Consider the following 19,917-nt stretch of genomic DNA (forward strand, 5'->3'; position numbering starts at 1 on the left):
TTGTTAATTACAAGCTTCCCACAACCATTCACGAACTCAGAACATTCTTAGGCCTTATTAATTTTTATCGGCGATATTTAAAAAATGCATCAAAAAACCAATCTCTCGTACACGACTACCTTAAAGGAGCCCGAAAAAAAGATAAACGGAAAATTCAGTGGACCGATGAAGCTAAGGAACAATTTCAGCGATGCAAAGATGATTTAGTCAATACAACACTCTTATCATTCCCGAATCATGAACTACCACTGTCATTATATACAGACGCTTCAGACTCGGCGATTGGAGCAGTACTTCAACAATTTGTAGATAACGTATGGAAACCTGTAGCATTTTATTCCAAAAAACTAAACGAAGCACAAAAGCATTACAGTACTCACGATAGAGAGTTACTTGGAATTTACCTCTCCATCAAACACTTTAAATTTTTACTGGAAGGAAGAACATTTACAATATTCACCGACCATAAACAAAAGCCAGAAAAAGCATCACCTCGTCAACTTAGACATTTACAATACATCTCTCAATTTTCAACTGATATACAGCACGTAGAAGGCCTAGACAACATCGTAGCAGATACTTTATCGAGAATTGAAGAAATTTCTTTGATCGACTATGACAAAATTGCAGATGAACAAATTATGGATAAAGAATTGCAAAATTTGAAGACATCAGCAATTTCCCTGAACTTCAAGCAGTATACGCTACCTTCTGGGAAGTTTTTGTGGTGTGAAACTTCAACGAATAATACCAGACCATATATTCCAGACAGTTATCGCAAGAAAATATTTTATCAAATGCATAACGTAGCCCATCCTGGCATTAAGTCATCTGTAAAACTCTTATCGTCTAAATTTATTTGGCCAAGTATCCGTAAAGATGTACAGCTTTGGACTCGATCTTGCATGGCTTGCCAAAGAAGTAAAATTAATCGACACACAAAATCAAGTTTCGGTGATTTTCAACTGCTTTCAGAAAGATTTTGTGACGCGCATATTGATCTTATTGGACCTCTACCACCATCAAATGGGAATATTTACTGTCTCACTTGCGTTGAGCGGTACTCTAACTGGATGGAAGTGATTCCACTTAACAACATTTCAGCAGACACAGTTGCTAAAGTATTTTATTCTAATTGGATTTCAAGATTTGGGACTCCCTGTCGCCTAGTCACAGATCGTGGACCGCAGTTTAGTTCAGAGTTGTTCAGCAACCTATCAAAAATGTGTGGAATAAAATTACAACATACAACGGTTTACCACCCCCAAGCAAAAGGGAAGCTTGAGCGCCTTCATAGATCTCTCAAAACCGCGCTTATGGCACACAATAGCCTGGCTTGGACTGAAACACTTCCAACTGTTCTTCTTGGCTTACGCACAGCTATGCAAGAAGACTCTGCATATACCATTGCTCAAATGGTTTATGGACAAAATATACGGTTACCTGGAGAATGTTTCCACGATAGCACAACTCCTACACAACCTGATATTTTTGTCAAACAGCTAAAAGAAACCATGGAAAAAATTGGATCAAGAACAGTATCCGATAAATATGTCCAAAAAATATTCGTCCCTAAAGACTTGAAAACAACATCGCATGTGTTTATTCGCAAAGACAGAGTTAAAAAGCAATTAGAATCCCCTTATGATGGTCCTTTTCAAGTGGTTGACAGAAAAGAAAAATATTTTACAGTAAAAATTAATCACAAAGATGTTACAGTGTCTATTGATAGATTAAAGCCTGCATATTTCTTGCAAACACCAGACATTACTACGATGCAACCAACAACGTCAATGAGACAACCTGTCAAACCTCCAACAGACTTACCTCCTAAAATTAACAAGTTTCCTGCCAAACAGTCGCGTGTAGGGCGGACAATAAAACCCCCTGTGCGATTTCGGGATTAGCATTTATATGTATCAATAAAATGTTTTTTTTGTTTGTTGTTGTTTTTGTAAATAGTGTGTTTTAAAGGTAATATTATGCTCTACCGTAACTTAATAACTGGGAAGGGAGTACTGTTGCGGCTTGAACTTATACAGAAACTTTAAATACTGATTAATATCGTTTTATTTGTTTTTTTTTTGTTGTTTACAGAATGGCAACAGAAAGATTATTCAATTTTTGTTGTTTTCAGAATGGCAACAAAAAGATTGTTCAATTTTTGTTGTTCTTGGAATGGCAACAAAAGAGTACTAATGATATTGTTCTAAAGAGTTGTTTACATTTTGCTAAAAACGAAATAAAGATTATTCTTGATTTAAAACGTGGATTGACGTTATTTGATGAAACAGAGTTGTAAAAATAAAAATAAATTTGGAGTCAGAGCCAATATTGCTATCCGGAATAGGAATTTGTACTATTTTGAAACTGAAGTTTGATTTAAGAATCCTGAGGTCTTCATCCTCCTGGCAGTCTGATACAACTGTATAATCAATTGGAGCTAGGATAGCGGTGGTGTCGATTCTCGATAGCGTGTCAGCTAGAATGTTTTCTTCTCCAGAAATGTAGCGTATGTCTGTAGTGAATTCGGCAGTGTAATTCAAGTGCCGTTACTTGTTTTGGAGATGCTTTATCTAAATTCTGGTGGAAGGCGAAAGTAATAGGTTTATGATCAGTGAAGATAGTAAATGCTCGTTCTTTCAGAATGTGTCTAAAATGCTTCACCGCTAGGTAGATTGAAAATAGTTCTCTATCGTATGGACTGTAACTTCTCTGTGTTTGTAATAGGGATCGGGAAAAAACGCTTAGCGGCTGTTTTTCATTATTGGATAGTTGATGAATCACGGCACCAATGGCAGAATCAGATGCATCTGTAGCCAGGGTGATCTGCGCCGTTTCATTGGGGTGAACTAAAATAACAGAGTTGCATAGTGCGCTATTTATATCAGTGAAAGACTTCTGTGCATCTTCGGTCCAAATTTTTTGCTGTTTTAATTCACTCCTTTAAGCAAAATTGTCAGGGGCTGTTGTAGTTTGGCGCAGTTTGGAATGAAACAATGGTAAAAATTCACCATACCCAAAAATCTGCGTAAGCTTATGAATGATTCTGGTTTAGGATATTCTTTAATTGTATCGACTTTCGATGGAAGAGGCTTGATTCCTTCCGTTGATATTTCATATCATAAAATTCAACTTTGCTCAGGCCGAATTTGCATTTAACAATGTTTATGCAGAGTCCATATTTATTGAGTCTTTGGAAGATTATTTCAAGATGTTTTTTTGTGAGTTTCCACGTCTGGAGAGGAAATGAGAATGTTGTTGAGGTAGCAAAATACAAAGTCTACGCCGCTAAGCACTGTGTTCATAAACCTTCGGAAGGTTTGTGCAACGTTGTGTTAAGCCAAATAAGGAAATTCAAAAAGTCGGAAAGGTATTATGATGGCGGTCTTCAGAATATCAGCTTCGTGAACAGGAATCTGTTAGTAGGCTCTTGTCAAATCCATGGTTGAAAAAATTGCTTTTCCATGCAGAATATGAGTACAGTCCGTTAGAAATGGTAATGGGTAGTGATCTGGCACAGTATTTGCGTTAAGGCCACGGTAATCGTCACATGGTCTCCAGTCACCGGATATTTTTAAAGTGAGGTGTAATGGTCTGCAGTAATCCAGCTGCTTTTGGATGGTCTGCAGAGACCTTCTTGCAGCATATAATCGAAGTTCTTTTTCGTGTCAATCAACTTTTCTTGAGAAAGTCTTCTGACTTTAAAGGATACAGGCTTACCTTTGGTTTCGATGTAATGTTGCACATCATGTTCTTTAATTTTATTGTTTTTATGTTGGGTTTAAGTAAGTTAGGACATTTGTTTAGGATGGCTCTGTATGTTGTTTGAAAAGTATTAGCAATGAATTTAGGAGTGACGCTGTTGTTACACAAAGTACCTTTAGTTGTTAATGAGGTGGTGCCGTCCATTAATTTTCTGTTTTTACTATCGACTAACAAATTAAATTGTGAAAGAAAGTCTATTCCCACGATAGGTTTATTAACATCCGCAATAATAAAAGGCCAGTTGAAAGATCTGCGTAGCCCTAAATATACATCTAATAATTTTTGACCATATGCTTTAATTGTTGTACCGTTAGCTGCGAATAACTCAAGCTTAGTCACAGTTCTTTTTTCCGATGGTGATGGTGGAATAACCGATATTTCTGCTCCAGTGTCAATTAAAAAATGGGGTGCTGATGCAAAATGAGTGACGAATATATAAACGACTCAGCTGTACTCCTTGACTTTCTGTCGTCATCGAAAGCCGGGGATTCAGTTTTCCTGTTTTGGGACTTGGTATTTGCATGGTGGAATGCACTTATACGCTCTCTCACCAAAGCGTTGATGAAAATAACAATTATTTGGGTCATTGTTATTTTTGAAACGATTTCTAGAGTTCGACCTTTGTGGACTGGAATTTCTATACCTATTCGTTTCTGATATCTGCAGTGTCAAGTTTGATATCTGTTTCTGTAAATCTTTGGCTATAATGTTATCAGATGAGGAAGAAACAATGCACGCTACTTGGGGTGGATTAGGATTTAATTCCCATATTTTGTCATCCATTATAGACAATTTGGACAAATCATCACTGGTCACAGATAAAATGCTCCGCATATTAAGTGGTAGTCGTTGCATCCACAATGTTTTCAAAAATTCATCTGGCACTTTCTCAGCCGCCAAGTTACGCATTTCGCAGAGGAGTTGAGATGGTTTCTTATCACCCAGTTCTAATTCGGTCGGAAGTTTCTGGGTTTTCTGTGTTTCAGAGTCCGCAAAAATTTCATTATAACTCTTTTTAATGGCCGGATATTTACCATTGTCTGGTGGTTTGGTGAGAATATCAGAGTATTTTGTCATAATCGTATTTTGTCTGATCAGCTGTAATTCCAGCATTGCAGAATTGGGCTTCAATCTGAGGAAGTCATGTTTTGGGATCAGGTTTCCAAAAAGGAGGAATTTTGATGCTGACCTTGGCGACAGTCGCAGAATATTGCATTACTTTTGGTTTGTTTACTTTTATCTCCTTCAGCCATAGTAGAATTAGGCTTAACGGAAGTAGAGCTACCTTTATACAATTTCTTTATTTTTTATAGCTTAAGCTTTTCCGTCTAAAGTTTGCTTAGTAAAATCTAGTTAATTTATTCTTAACACATTTCATACATTCTGAAAATTCTAATTGCATACATTACCGCTTAAGACATATTGCAATATAGAACAAAATTAAAAATCTTAAAGTTGACTTACCATTTGAGAAGTATTTCAGCCCCACATACGCTCGGAATTTATATTTCACAGACGCATAAAAATAATTGAATCATCAAGATTGATGGTTCGATTGTTTGCACCATGCGTACCAGAAGCACTTCGAACTCGAAAGTATCATTCAATCCACTGTCGAACTCAGAAAAAACTGCGGAACGTTAAATTGGGTAAGTAGCTGCTTACGACGCTGTCCGTAACATATATTCGATAACAGGTGAACTATTTATAAAGTGCGTATAATATTAATGACATCTCGTTATATTACAGAAACACCATACGTTCTTTTTCCATCTTAGACGTCATAAATTGAATTGGATCGCATCCGGGTAAACCAGTGTGGAAGTTTGGTACACAGGGAATGTTAAACACCGTTCCAATAAGATTAATATTTATTTACATTTTCTGGAAATAGAATTACACAGACAGAAAATGAGTCATTGTTCTTTTCCTACTTGAAGGCTTAGTGTTGCCACTCTGGGGAAAAGAAAATTGCATGCGAAGAGTTTCACATATGGGGCTTCAATAACGCAAATGATGTCGCCACAATAACTATTGCGTAATATTGTGATATTACGAGGGCCATCCAGGAAGTAGATTACGTTTCCGTCTGTGTCCGCTAGGGGCGGGGCTAGCGCGGCCATCTTGGGGTCAGAGCGTTGCGCAGCTCAGTCTGCATCTAGCCGTGCTAGTGAGAGGTTCGTGCTGTGCTCCGTTCAGATACTGTGACGGTTTGAAATGTCTGCGTTAATTGAAAATCCCGCGAGCTGCGAGGTGCGCTCAGTAATAAGGTTTCTGACTGCAAAAAACTGTAAACCGATAGAAATCTATCGGCAGCTTCGTGAAGTGTATGGGGACAACATTATCACTGAAGGTGGAGTGCGTCAGTGGGTCATAGGATTTCAAAATGGCCGAACCAATGTTCACGACGAAGATCGAAGTGGGAGACCCAGCATAGTGACCGCCGAACTTCTCGAAAAAGTCGATGCTAAAGTCCGTGAAAATCGAAATTTCACAATAACGGAACTTTCTTTGAGTTTTCCACAAATTTCGCGAAGTTTGTTGCACGAAATCATCAGCGAAAAGCTTGGTTACCACAAGTTTTGTGCAAGATGGATTCCAAAAATCTTGACAGAGGACCACAAAAATCAGCGAATGGCTGCAGTGTTGAACTTTTTGGACGCTTACCATAAGGATGGTGACTCTTTACTCGATCGCATCGTTACTGGTGACGAAACATGGGTGAAACATGTGAACTGTGAAACGAAATTGCAATCAATGCAGTGGGGGCACACAAGTTCTCCCCCAAAACCCAAGAAATGCATGCAAACAATGTCGGCAAGGAAGATGATGGCGACTGTTTTTTGGGACAGAAAAGGTGTAATTTTGGTGGTCTTCCTGGAAAGAGGCACTACAATAAACTCTCAAAGGTATTGCCAAACTCTCCAAAAACTCAGAAGAGCAATTCAAAACAAGCGCAGAGGAATGTTGAGCTCTAAGATCTTGTTGATTAACGACAACGTCCGGCCCCACACGGCAAATGTCACTCGTAAAGTTCTTGAATCTTTTAAGTGGGAGTTGTTTCCTCATCCGCCGTACAGTCCCGACCTGGCACCGAGCGACTTCCACCTATTCCCAGCAATGAAGAAGTGGCTGGCTATGCAGCGTTTTGATGACGACGCACAGCTGCAAGAAGAGGTAACGAAGTGGTTGAAGGCGCAGGCGGCCGAATTTTTCGACGAAGGAATTTCCAAGCTCGTACATCGCTACGATAAATGCCTTAATTTGTATGGTGACTATGTAGAAATGTAGTATTTGAGTGTGGCTTTCATCTGTATATAATAAAATTTGTTTCCTATACTTTGTTTATTTTTTTATTCCAAAACGTAATCTACTTTCTGGATATCCCTCGTATTTGAATAACTTAGAGGAAAAATCCAACGTTTTGTTATATTTCTAGTGAAAAGTTAATAACTTTCATTAACATTTTACCGAACTTGTGCATTCAATCTAATACAAACCCGTACGCTCGCAACAGTATTATCAAAATGGGATGAGGCCTTGCGTGTGTATTGCCGAAATCATCTCCAACGACGTGGCCCATGTATTCCGCAAGCTCTGCATGATTTAGTGCACATATTCGAAGATACAGGCTGCACCTGTGATAAACCGCGGCTGCGGACGGCCAAAAGTTTCTGAGTACGTTTTTTACGGAAGTGCATCACACAGTGACTGCAGGACTCAGAGAAACAGCAAGAAGCACAGCGCGTGTGTTGGATATTCCGAAGCCAACGGTCCTCAAGGTACTACTGTCGGTTCTCCACATGTTTTCCCTACCGGTAAACAGCGCGTCCAGATGTTGTAGCTGGGGGACCCATAGCAACGTCTGAACTACGCAAATGAATTTCTAATACGATTTGATACTGATAACGACTGACCACATCGCATACTACGGACGGACGAGGCGCATTTCAACTTAAATGGCAACATTAACACCAAGAATTGTGTGCATTGGGCAGAGATGAATCCTCACGCTGTTGCACCAGTACCATTATTTGACGCCGAAGTGACTGTGTGGTGTGGCATTACAGCCACACTTATTCTCGGCCGTTCTTCTTTGAGGAAGCGACACCGAAGGGCCGTGTAACATGCTCTCAGTATACAGGCTTGCTGCAAAATTATGTACTATCGAAATTGCATAGGCGGAATGCACTCAATGATATCGTTTGGATGCAAGATGGTGCATCTCCACATATAGCGAGGTTTGTTAAATGGGTCCTGGAATAGCATTTTGGTGATCACATCATCTCACGCCATTATCTATTTCCGTGGCCTTCGCGATCCCCCGATCTGACACCGATGGATTTCTGGTTTTGGGGATATTTCAAATCCAGAGTTTACCTGTGCAATCCACAAACCTTGTCTACGGCATGAGATTGCAAACACCCCTCAAGCCATGTTGCGTCCAGCGGTATTGTCCAACGTCTCCCGCCCTATGATGGCACCCGTGTGGAAAATGTTTGATCTAAAATAAAGTCTAAATAAAGGTATTTTTTCGTCCGATATGTGTTGTCATAAGTAATCCGTGTCTCTTGTCTCTGTCATATGCAAATTTTCTGCGTGAGCCGAGATCGTGTTTCGTTGGCCGGTTTTTAGAATTTTTATTTTTTTGTATATGCATAACACGTCCGTTTTTAGACATATCGGTACAGTTCCAACGCTATTTAAGATTTTCGCATACGCTGAACATTTTGGGACCGGAAAAAGTTTGATTTGCCATCCGACATTTTCGAGTTTTTGTAACTATAGCCGTAACCGTGAACGCCCTGTGTTGCCATTCACAGCGCGTACCTCCGATATATTTGCAATCTCATCTGGATCGGTTAACCGGAACGGAAGCTAGAAGTGAAGTTGTTGGCAAAACTTCTTTATGACCATCTTGTAAAGCAAGAAATTAAACTACAATTACAGTGAAAGTTTACATCGTGTGTTTTCAACATTAAAATTTTTAGAATACTTTTAAAGATTAATTTGTTTTTCATCAACTCTCCAATCCCCCCTCCCAACAATAACTGATATTGCCCATGGCACAATGCAATATACCACTATTTTCTTCCTAGAGGTTTGCAAAGGGATAAAGCCATTAAACAAGATTCTTTTAAATGGTTCTTTCTTTCAGTTAGATGATTATTCTCTGCACATGATGCATATTTACATGCAATTTATATTCTATATAATTTTCTAGAACTTGGGAAAAGCAGTAAGGCAAAGACTCATTTCAATTGTCAGACTTATTCAAGGTTAAATATAATAATAAAATTAATTTATATATATATATATGTAATATATTCAAACTCAGGTGTAATAAATTTTGATCAAAATTCCCAGCAGGAAATTTTGATGGCGTAGAAGTGTTGATCCAGAATGACTAGGAAATTGGAGGCGAAGGCAGATTAGATCTCCATTTTTATTTTCAGTTACACACACGTCGGCATATTAGATGTGCCTATTCCAAAAAGGTTACATTTTTGATAACTTTGTAGCAAGAAAGCAGCAGCAGACAGACAGCAGTATAGTTAGGCCAAAGCGTGGAAAGCAAGTGTGTAATGTTCAGGATGAAATCTTAAGTCAAACTGAGTTAGTTTTGGTTTTCAAAGCATTTTGATTAGATGGTTAATATTGATGTAAAATTATTATTGGCTGCTTGAGTTTTAGTTCAATTTACATCACCAGAATTATGTAAGAGGCATATGACATAGAATAGTCTCGAAATGACGCAGTGCAGAGAGATGTTACTATTTTTAGAATAGAGAAGGGAAATTTAGGGTGCTAATTTAATATTTTATATATTCTTTATTTTTCTTACATATTACCCCCTTCAAAAAGAAAAAGGCATACCGACAGAGAATCCTTTTTAAAGAGAAAGTGTTAAAGCACTAGCAAATGGGGGAAAAAAACCATAAATCATAAAATTTTGATCTTGTAAAGTATAATTTATAAATATAAATTTTTTAAAATAAATTCTTAATTTTTAGAGTCCTATTGAATTTGTCAGCATTTCAGTCCAAAAGTTTCTTTGGAGAGTTCACATAATCATAATCCTTCAGGGAAGGTTCTTGTTATCACAGAATATCACAAAATAAACTTTTACATAATCATTACTTATAATTAAATGTAACGCACATAAATATTTATGATCCTAATTTCCATACTGATAAATTATATTTTAACACCATAAATATAATAGGAGTAACAGTTTCAGAAATTATGGTTTCACCATTATTATCTTTCATTTACAATTCCTGATTTTATCAACTGGAAGGCCTCGCAATACTTCTAAACAAACATATTCATCAATAGGGCTGTCCTCTTGAGCTAGCCAGCGTGTTCTCTGCACTGGTGGCCCAGGGACCTAGGCAGTTACTTGAAAAGGCCTCCGCTCCTTGCACAAGGTAACTGGCCTTTGAGAACTTCACTAATACATTCCACAATAAAAAAAGTACAATAATATAAAAAAAATTACACACTTAAAAATTGAGAGCCTCCAACATTATCTCACACGAAGAGGGTAAAAGGAAGAACTGTACAGAGTAATTACAGGCCTCTGTTTCAGGAACCAGTAGACTCTCATCATATATTTAACATTAACATCTCTATTTAACATACAATCACCCATAAATTTTAGCATGCATACATGCATGTACCATAATTTCATATTACGTATCTATAATAATTTCACTTATTTTTTATATACACTTCATTTTTAGAATAATTATAAAATTCGTATTCAAAATTTTCAACAAATTTAAAAAATATATACTAATATTTATCTTAATAGCCTTTCCTAAAAATAATTAAAAATCTAAGAAATACTTATTTACTTTTCTAAATTATTACAATTCAAATGTCTAATACCATTAAATTATATTTTTTCATATCACAGGGTTACATTTTTTAATATCCACTTATTAAGAAAAAAATATCAGTACCCAATGTAGATTCAATTACGTAAAAACAGAAGTGAAAATAAATTTCTGGCACCTACTTTAAGGGTAAATTATAACATAACCCATAACTGCGAAAGAATAACTTAACCCTTTGCGCTCGAGGTGCTTTTCTGTGCACACTGTCCATTCTGAAGATTCAGTCTCTTCTGTACAATCACTTTGGCTTTCAGATTCACTATCGATTATTCGGATTTTTCGTCTTCTTGCTCCTCTAACGTCGTCACTATCTTTATCAATTCCGTTTTCGTTCTCATGGGCAAGCTGTCTATGTAGCGATGTCATTTCGTTCGTTATTGCCGAAAAATTAAACTCATCTTCGCTAACTTCTTCGTCGTGTTCCATACTTATTGGGCTCAGTAACTTTGAAAGAAATGCTTCGATCGGCAAGAAGTTTGAGCTCGAACTGATGTCGAAGACAGAGTCCTACCCGCGGTCGCAAGTATTTTTAAGATAAGACATTTAATCGCATAAGCATTGCAAAGACAACCTTTATTTGAGAGATAAGACATCCTTATAGCTATTCAGACACCTCGTAATATGATCTACAAAAGGCCAAGTAGATCTCTCAAGCGATATTCCTTAGGTTAAACACATCGATTCGAATGGTGCCTTTCAGGCACCGCTCGAGTTATCGCATCACATGCAGTGGTGCCTGAGAGGCACCGCTCGAGTGCAAAGGGTTAATTTATTCGCAATATATAAGAAAAATAAAGAATATATAAAAGATTAAATTAACAACGTAAATTTCCCTTCTGTATTCTAAAAATAGTAACATCTCTGCACTGCATCATTTCGAGACTATTCTATGTCATATGACTCTTACGTAATTCTGGTGATGTAAACTGAACTAAAACTCAAGCAGCCAATAATAATTTTACATCAATATTAACTATCTAATCAAAATGCTTTGAAAACCAAAACTAACTCAGTTTGACTTAAGATTTCATCCTGAACATTACGCACTTTCTTTCCACGCTTTGGCCTAGCTATACTGCTGTCTGTGTGCTGCTGCTTTCTTGCTACAAAGTTATCATAAATGTAACCTTTTTGGAATAGGCATATTTAATATGCCGATGTGTGTGTAGCTGCAACATGTTGCTGAAGCTGAAAATAAAACTGAAGATTTAATCTGGAAAAAAAAAAAGTTGTAATATATTCAAACTCAGTAGTAATAACCAGCAGAAAATTTTGATGGCGTAGATGTGTTGATCCAGAATGACTAGGAAATCGGAGGCGAAAGCGGATTAAATAAAATACAGATAAAATTTATGTAAAAAAACCCGCACATTGTCCGCACCCCAAACTAAAAAATTTCATACTTTAAAAAATATTCTTTTAACATCGCCTTTTTCCGCTTAATTAATGAATAACTTTAAAGAAATAATATGCATTTGTTTTGTCTTTGGTTGGTGCCAGGATGGAAAGCAGAGACTTTCAGCTGCACCAGAATGCAAGCAGACTTTCCTTAGATTCTGGTGCAGCTGTTATGCAGTCATAACATCGGCGCCAGCAATCCACTCGGCACTAAATAAATGAAGGCACTTCAAACACACCGGCTTCTAAGAAATACTGTTTTGTAATGAAATTACTTTCCCCTCTTTCCTCCTTGGAGCATTCGCATATTTCAAGCTTCCTCTTTTCATTCACAGCATCATTTGGAATTCGTACTAGTTAGCAAGCAGCGTGCTTGACATAGGAAAATACAGCGGCTTTTAAACTGAAAGTCGTAGAATTTGCGCAGGAAAATGGAAAATGAGCAGCAGCAAAACAGACGAAAGGTGTGTGCGCAATTGGAGCAAACAAGCGTGATCAACTGGTGGCAATGAACAAAACAAAATGTGCGTTTCCCGATTTGAAATGCAAGTTTCCGATCTTAGGAAAAAAGGTAGTTGCAGATGTCCGTGATATGTGTGCTTAAGGATATGCAGAACACAGGAAATGTGCCAAATATGAGCGCATGCTGCGGCATGAGAAGAGACATTCCTACATCGCAATGCCTCTATTCTATGCTCCTAAGCGAACTAACACGCGATGAGTGTTGATAACATAAACGGGGTAATTTATATTATATATGTGGATGGGAAAAGTGAGTTTGTAAATTTTAGGTACCTATCAGACAACTTTAAACTTGATACTTTTATTACTTATTCTATTTTCTTCCACTTAGAACTTGGCTGTTTGAAATGAAATTTATACCCAAAATTACTCACGAGAAAAAGTGCGACATTGGAACGACCCACGTAATGTCTGCACCTGCAGTTTAGTGATGTAATTTTAGTAAAAAATGTGCAGACATTACGTGAGCGTATACAGTATTTCCAGAACATTTACATTTTTGATTCTATGGCGATAGAAGCGAGCATAGCAAACCATCCACGCAGCACGGAAATTGAAGCGAAAAGTGACGCATCAGTTCAGAGAAAGAAGGGAGGGAGTCAAAAGTTTCAGTTCCGAGTTTAAAAAAGTTTTGGTTTACAATTATTTGTTTGGAATATGTAAAATATCTATCTTTCAAATAATGAACTAATAATGGCACTTTAACTCCTGTCTTCATTCTAAAAATAACAGAGCAATAATTCTCCTAACTAAAGGAAAAAGATCTGCCGTCTAATCTGTATTGCGCACTTATCCATGAAACTGAACCGAACATCTGGACATTAATCTCTGTCGTGTGATCTGAAATGGTACAAAAGGTTAATTACATCATTACTCCCTCTCTCGCTTCGTTTTGCTGCTTTGCATTGCCACTAGCTACACAGAGTTTACTTTTCCAGCTTCGTCAATTATTTAAAACATGTAAGCTGTACAAAATTGTGAGGTGCAATAATGCATCCATAGTGATGATGTGCATTACCATGGAATAAAATTATGTGTGGAATTTACGGTTATGTGTGTACTTCGAATGTCGTCTTTTTTTATTACACACACACACATATATAAAGAAACATAGTAATAGGCCAAAAATTAAAAACGAAATTTTTTTAACCTGTCCTAAGCTATAATTGCAGGATTGAAGTAAATTAAAGTATCAAGTTAAAATTAAATTGGAATCAAAACAAGGTAGTTCCTGAACAATATTAATAATTGCAACAGTGGGTAAGAGATTTAACATTGTATCTAAACATATCAAAATTAAAATAAGAATTCATCAGTAGAACAAACTCTAAAAATAAAAATGCGAAAAGGAAAAAATGCATACAAAATTAGAAAAACTAATCAATTAAAATCGAAAAATCGAATCTGAAACGTAACCAGAATTTTTCCTGCATGCTTTCAAAACACTTGGAAACATTGTGCAAAATTGAGTAATCAATCAAAAAAAAAAAAAAAAACACTTAACATTATGCAAATTGACCATTAAAAAACAATTTGGTCAAATAACATTATATGTAAATCAAAGAAATTACAAATTAAAGAGTGAAACAAATATACTTTAAATTGTCTTTTAAACAACACTAAAAAATTGTGTGGTCCCAGATTATGCGATCTTAAACTTTTAATACCAAGAAAGAGAAAAACGTTATAGAAGAGATTTCTATAATACTATAAAATCCAAGCCTTAAACTGCTATAAAACTAAAAACCTATTTGAAATGAAAATTGAACAAAACGTAAACTTATTGAATTCTAAAACCGACCATCTTTTTCCAAACTGTGTTGCTTGCAAAAGAAAGTTGAATTCAAGGTCATTCTGGAGAAATAAAAAATTGTATTGCTTGGGAAAAGTATGTGATAAGTGTCCAATAGCAGAACAAAGTATTTCAATGTGTGTTCAAAATGTCCTATCCCGTTAAACGTTTTTTGTGGTGGTGCAAAACATTGGGTGCGGGTCTGGTAAAAATTATTACCGACGATGAGGATGATTGTCAACTCCAACATGGCGGTGAAAGAAACTTTCTAAAAGATGATGTCTTATTTAAAATCTTAAAACAAAACTGGCTTAAAGTTGAGGAAAAATACAAGCTGTAAAAGATAAAAGTCTTCACGTAATATGGGTTACAGTATATCTTTGAAACTAGAGAACCCATTTTTTTTAGTAAAAGAAACTTTGCCAGTTTATTTAAATTGACAAAATAGTAGAAAGATAGTATAAGTAATAGCTAAAAGTGAAATAAACCAGATCGTTTTACATATTTATATTAAATTTCTTATCGTAGTCATCCAACTATGACCTCTGATTAGTTTAAGTAATAATTATCATTTCACTTTAGATGAGAAATTAATAAGTACTATTCTTTTGGAGGTATTTGAAAGCCAATGAATGAATTTTATAATAGGGAAATCAAAATCTCTTTTGTTGTAAATTTTTATATCTTTAAAATCGATGTTTTGCTAATCTAGGTAATTAATATCTCCTTGTTGAAAGCTAGTTTTATTGAGTTCCAAACATGAGGGATAAATGAGATCATTTTTTATTTTATTGAAGTTGTTGATTGCAATAATAATCATCCATGTATCTATAAATGTTAGAGTTATAGGAACGTTGTATTTGAGATAACTGTTATTGAAAATAAAATTCCTTGGTTAAAAGGTACAAATTATAAATTTCAGAATTTGTGTTAGCTCCCGTCAGGATGCTGTTGATTTGCTTAAAAAAAGCATTATTAAATGCAATGAAGTCTGTTAAAAAGAATAGTAGACTGTCAAAGACTGTTTGTAAAGGAAGAGCCACGTATAAATTCTTAAAGTCATAACAGAAAATATTTTTAATGTTTAGTGTTAAGTACGAAGTACTTCTAGTATTGGTTCGTTGTTACTTATTATCCAGTTGAATGCATCTTTAATAAAAAGAACTTTTTTAAGTGTTAAATAAAACAGTAGTCTATTTCTTTCATATATAATTTCAGGTCCCCTTAGCTAGGAATTGAAATTTGACTGGGATCCTGTGAAATTTAGGCTATGCATAGAGGTTGGAAAATCTGTTGTAAAATTTATTCATAGTGATTTTTAAGTCTTCGATGAATTGCAGTGAAACGTTTTTTAAGTATATTCACGGTAATTTTAATTTTTTGATAGGTAACTGTGCTATGGAATTCTTTTTTTAATCAGATTATATTAGAAAGTCTTTAAAACAATACTAAAGTTGTTACTGTTGTTGCTTTGTCTATTTTCGTAGTGGTGAAAAGATCCTTGAAAGTTTCTAGATCTTTTTCGAATGGTTGGATGTAGAATTTTTGCTAACTTTGAAAGTGGGTCGAAATTTGGTGGAAAAATTCATTAATTGTCTTAAATTTCTTTCTCCTATAAATTCTAAATTTCCTGTTATAATATGCTGATGTACATAAGGGCTGTATTCTGGGAGTCCATAATTTCAAGTATCTCCAGCATTAATCTCATGGTGGTTAATTATTAAGCTACCTAGTGTTCTTTCATGTGGATGCAGAATTTTTTGCTAACTTTGAAAGTGGGTCGAAATTTGATGCCAAGATTCATTAACTGTCTTAAATTTCTATCTTCTATAAATTCTAAATTTCTTGTTTACATAAATTGGATAAAAAACACATAATTTATAAATATTAATTTAAAGATTATTTCAATTTTGAAATAAGAATTTGCTTCATTAAAAATTAAAAATATGGGAAAATTGTTTTCTTGTATATGGCATTACAGGCTACATGGGCTTTTATCCAAGTGGATATTTGTCATATGGGCAATTATGATTATGGATTTCTTAAGCTGGCTTTTATATAGCCATCATGTTATGGATGCCTTGTTATTTACGTGTTATTTGCGTATCTATAAAAGCTATTGATGTAACCAACCAATTCAAAAGCAGTAATAAATTTTTATTAAAAAACTAATTTAAAAAATCCATACATTGTAAAGGTAATGTACATTTTAAAGACAAATGTATTCATGAGCAAAGGAAGTCATAACATCTTCATATCACTTAAACATTCTCAAAATTAAATAATAATAATAATAATAATAATAATAAAAGAAGGCTGAAAAATGCAAACTTGAAAACACGTTTATTAAGCATTTGAATGATTTCCCCCACTAGAAGTGATATTACAAAATACATCTTTATTTAAATCAGAATTCAAAATTCAGTTTTCGAAACTAAGACACTTCATAACAATCCTAGTTCAACTCTAGAAATAGCTCTTCAAGTCCTATACTATCCTAAACAGTTCTATATTGCTCATTAGCATGAATAATCCCAAAAATTAATTCTTCTAACATAAATACTCCAATGTCTATAAATAAAAATATTCACACTTTGAGGATGCATAAATGAAAACTTCCTGCATTTTATAAAAACAAATTATATTTAAAAATGAGATTACATTCACATATATACACTTTAAAAATTTTATTGGACTAGTATCAAACCATACTTAATGAACATTTTCATATTATGTCCCAGAATAAATTTTATATATCACAATCCTATAAATTCCAAAAACACCTTTATGGTCAACAAATATTTATTACAAAATATTAAAGAGTATGAATAATATAGATTAAAAGTAATGTCGGAAACTTAGAAAAGAAAATTTTTTATTAAAATTAAAGATAATTTCCAGAATCTAGAATTCAGTTATTAAAAAAGATGTATTAAAAAAGGAAGCAGCAGAATAATTTTCTGAAAATAATCCATAATTTTAAATGAAGGTTTACTAAAAAATGAAAAATATAATTATAGATTAAATTCCCAAAAATCTGTATCTAGACATGTGCAATTTAAAATAATAAAATTTGTATTTTCAGATCTAAAATGTGTATGAAGTATAGTCTAAGACTGGGTACTTAGAAAACCAAAACTTCTTAGATAAAAATTCAATAGAAACTACATTCAGTACTTTAGGGCAAATACAAGGATTAATAGCAAAAATGCCAAGGAATAATCTCTGTAGAAGCATATGCATTCATTAAAAATAATGTCCAAATGTGATTTTATTTAATATATCAAGGTACAGTTCATGATTATAACTTAAATCCCATTTGAAATATTATTATTCTCTATATCAAGAGAGTTCACTGCTACAAGAATCTGTTTCCTATCAAATAGTTCATGGCTTTTTTTTTAGATATTCTGTTTACTTTAAGAATAATCTGAAATAGACTGAAATGTATGACTGCTTATTTTTAAGTACTTATTCATAAGTGAAAATGGCAAGTACTGTGTTTGATAAAATATACTTTCAATAAAAATGCATAAAAATTCCCTATAAAATGAATAAATATATTTTAATTTCTATACAGCTTTCATGACATGCACGTGGAAGGATTCCTCAACGAAACAGATAAGTTATGGATGACAACTATAGTTATCAACAAGTATATTTTACAGATGGCAACTGTGACTTTTAACTAAAACTAGAACATTTTGTACTGTTCAACTTTAAGATTTTCTGCAAGCAGATTATATTAGTTCTTCTTTTATGAGAGGATTATCATAAGCAGGATTAGGAGATCTCATACTATCTCCTGTACTTTTGTCTTCTAGACTAGATGTAAGACCTTTAGCTCTGCGCAATTCCTGAGCAATCATGATTTCACTTGTGATAAAATTTTCATGTCGAATCCTTTCCATAAGTTTCTTTGGAATATCAGGTATAAGCCAACGTGTCAGAGTTGTAGTCATCAATATCACATTCTGAAACCATAAATAATGGAGACAGAAAATGTTAACAAAATAACATTGGGACATTTTTTGAGCTAAAAAATTATATATAAAACTATTTCCAAGCAATGCAATTCATTAGAATAATAATCTAAATGAATCTGTTTAGCATTCTTTAGCTACAAGAAAATACTTTTTGAGTTTGAAAGCAAAAATATATAAATAATTCTGAAACTAGAAAATATTTAAAATTACAGAAAATAATCTTTCCAATTAATTAATTCAAGGACAAAGTTATAATCCTAGACTGGATGAGTGTTGTCAATTGTACAAATATGATACTTGCTTTGAGATTTGACAAATCCCAAATTATAACAATACTTTTGCTGTATCTAGCAACATGGCTGAAAATTGTGTTTCAAGGATATTTATGAAATATCATAGTAAATAAGCTTTAATGTTTTAGACTTTTCCATACTCCCTCCCCTCTTTCAATCAGGATACTAAATCTTTCAAAATCTACTTTAGGAATGATTTTAAAATTTTAATAGTGCTAACTGTGCTGTTGAAAGGACATTCTCCCTAAATTCAAGATACCAAAATTTCGGCTGATTGAAGATGACTCTGACAGAAGAGCAGTTTCATAGCACTTGAAGTATTTAGTCTTTGTTTGTAAATCTCTACTAGAATCTCAAATGCAGAATTTTACTAAAAGCATGACAAATATTGCATAAAGTTGAGATGATCTGTATTACTCAATTATATGAAATACAATAAATAATAATAAGTATCATGAATTAATATTTTCCAGTTTATCTCTTTTCCTTAATTAAGAGATTTTCACGTATGGTTTTGAGGAACTAAATTAGACTGTTGTAAGAAATTTTATTTTGGTATTTATCTGGCACAGCAAAATTTATCATTCCAATATGGTAGAATTTTACATTTAAACATATTCAGTGTTCAAATTATAGTTTAATCTCCTTTTAAAATAACTGTAACAGAGACTTTCCAATTTTTCATTTAAAAAAAGTGTTGGAAAACTATCTTAACAATATAAATTATTTAGTATAAAAATTTTATGTTTTTTATAGATATGCATAGATAGAGATAATCTTACCTCAAATACAAGGACAAATGCAAAACGTACAGAGAGTAAATGCCAATATTCTTCACTATATGCGTACTTATTTTCAGAAAATGGAGGATTCCGATAATCTCGATACCTAAATAAAACATTGAAAATTATAAGGGATTTCTTTCGATAAAGAAAAATATGATATAAAATTTTATAATAAGCGAATTCTTAAAAATCAGGAACAAAGATTTAAAAAAAGGGGGGTGGTGGAGGGAGGCAGCTTATGATACTAAACTACCAAAACTAAAATGAAACATACATAAAATACAGTAATATTGAGCTGAGAAATAGCAAATTAATTGATTATATTTTTTAAAGCAACAACCACCCCTTTCCCAAATCTGAAAGAAAAAATGCAGAAAAGAGTTATTTTATACATAATTTTCCATAGTATCAAAAACAAGTGAAGGAAGCATCTGGAAATATAAGAGCAGGAAGTACTTTGAACTGCAAGCA

General features: G+C 34.2%; 1 protein-coding gene across 6 annotated transcripts in view; it reads right to left on the reverse strand.

Moving 5' to 3' along the window:
• Positions 1 to 16,518: 16,518 nt before the first annotated feature.
• Positions 16,519 to 19,917, reverse strand: part of subdued (anoctamin 1) — a 219,881-nt gene continuing 216,482 nt past the window's right edge. For all 6 annotated transcript variants that reach the window (XM_085816779.1, XM_085816777.1, XM_085816780.1 and 3 more), the window contains 2 exons: positions 19,444 to 19,549; positions 16,519 to 18,356 (listed from right to left, as the gene is read on the reverse strand). In XM_085816779.1, coding sequence (XP_085672905.1) covers positions 18,123 to 18,356; positions 19,444 to 19,549 — 340 coding nt within the window. In that variant the 3' untranslated portion in view covers positions 16,519 to 18,122. The remainder of the gene's footprint in view (positions 18,357 to 19,443; positions 19,550 to 19,917) is intronic.

Source organism: Stegodyphus dumicola, chromosome 5, assembly GCF_044657685.1.
Source record: "Stegodyphus dumicola isolate Sdum_Otavi_A_Nest chromosome 5, ASM4465768v1".
In the NCBI taxonomy this organism is placed as follows: Eukaryota; Metazoa; Arthropoda; class Arachnida; order Araneae; family Eresidae; genus Stegodyphus; species Stegodyphus dumicola.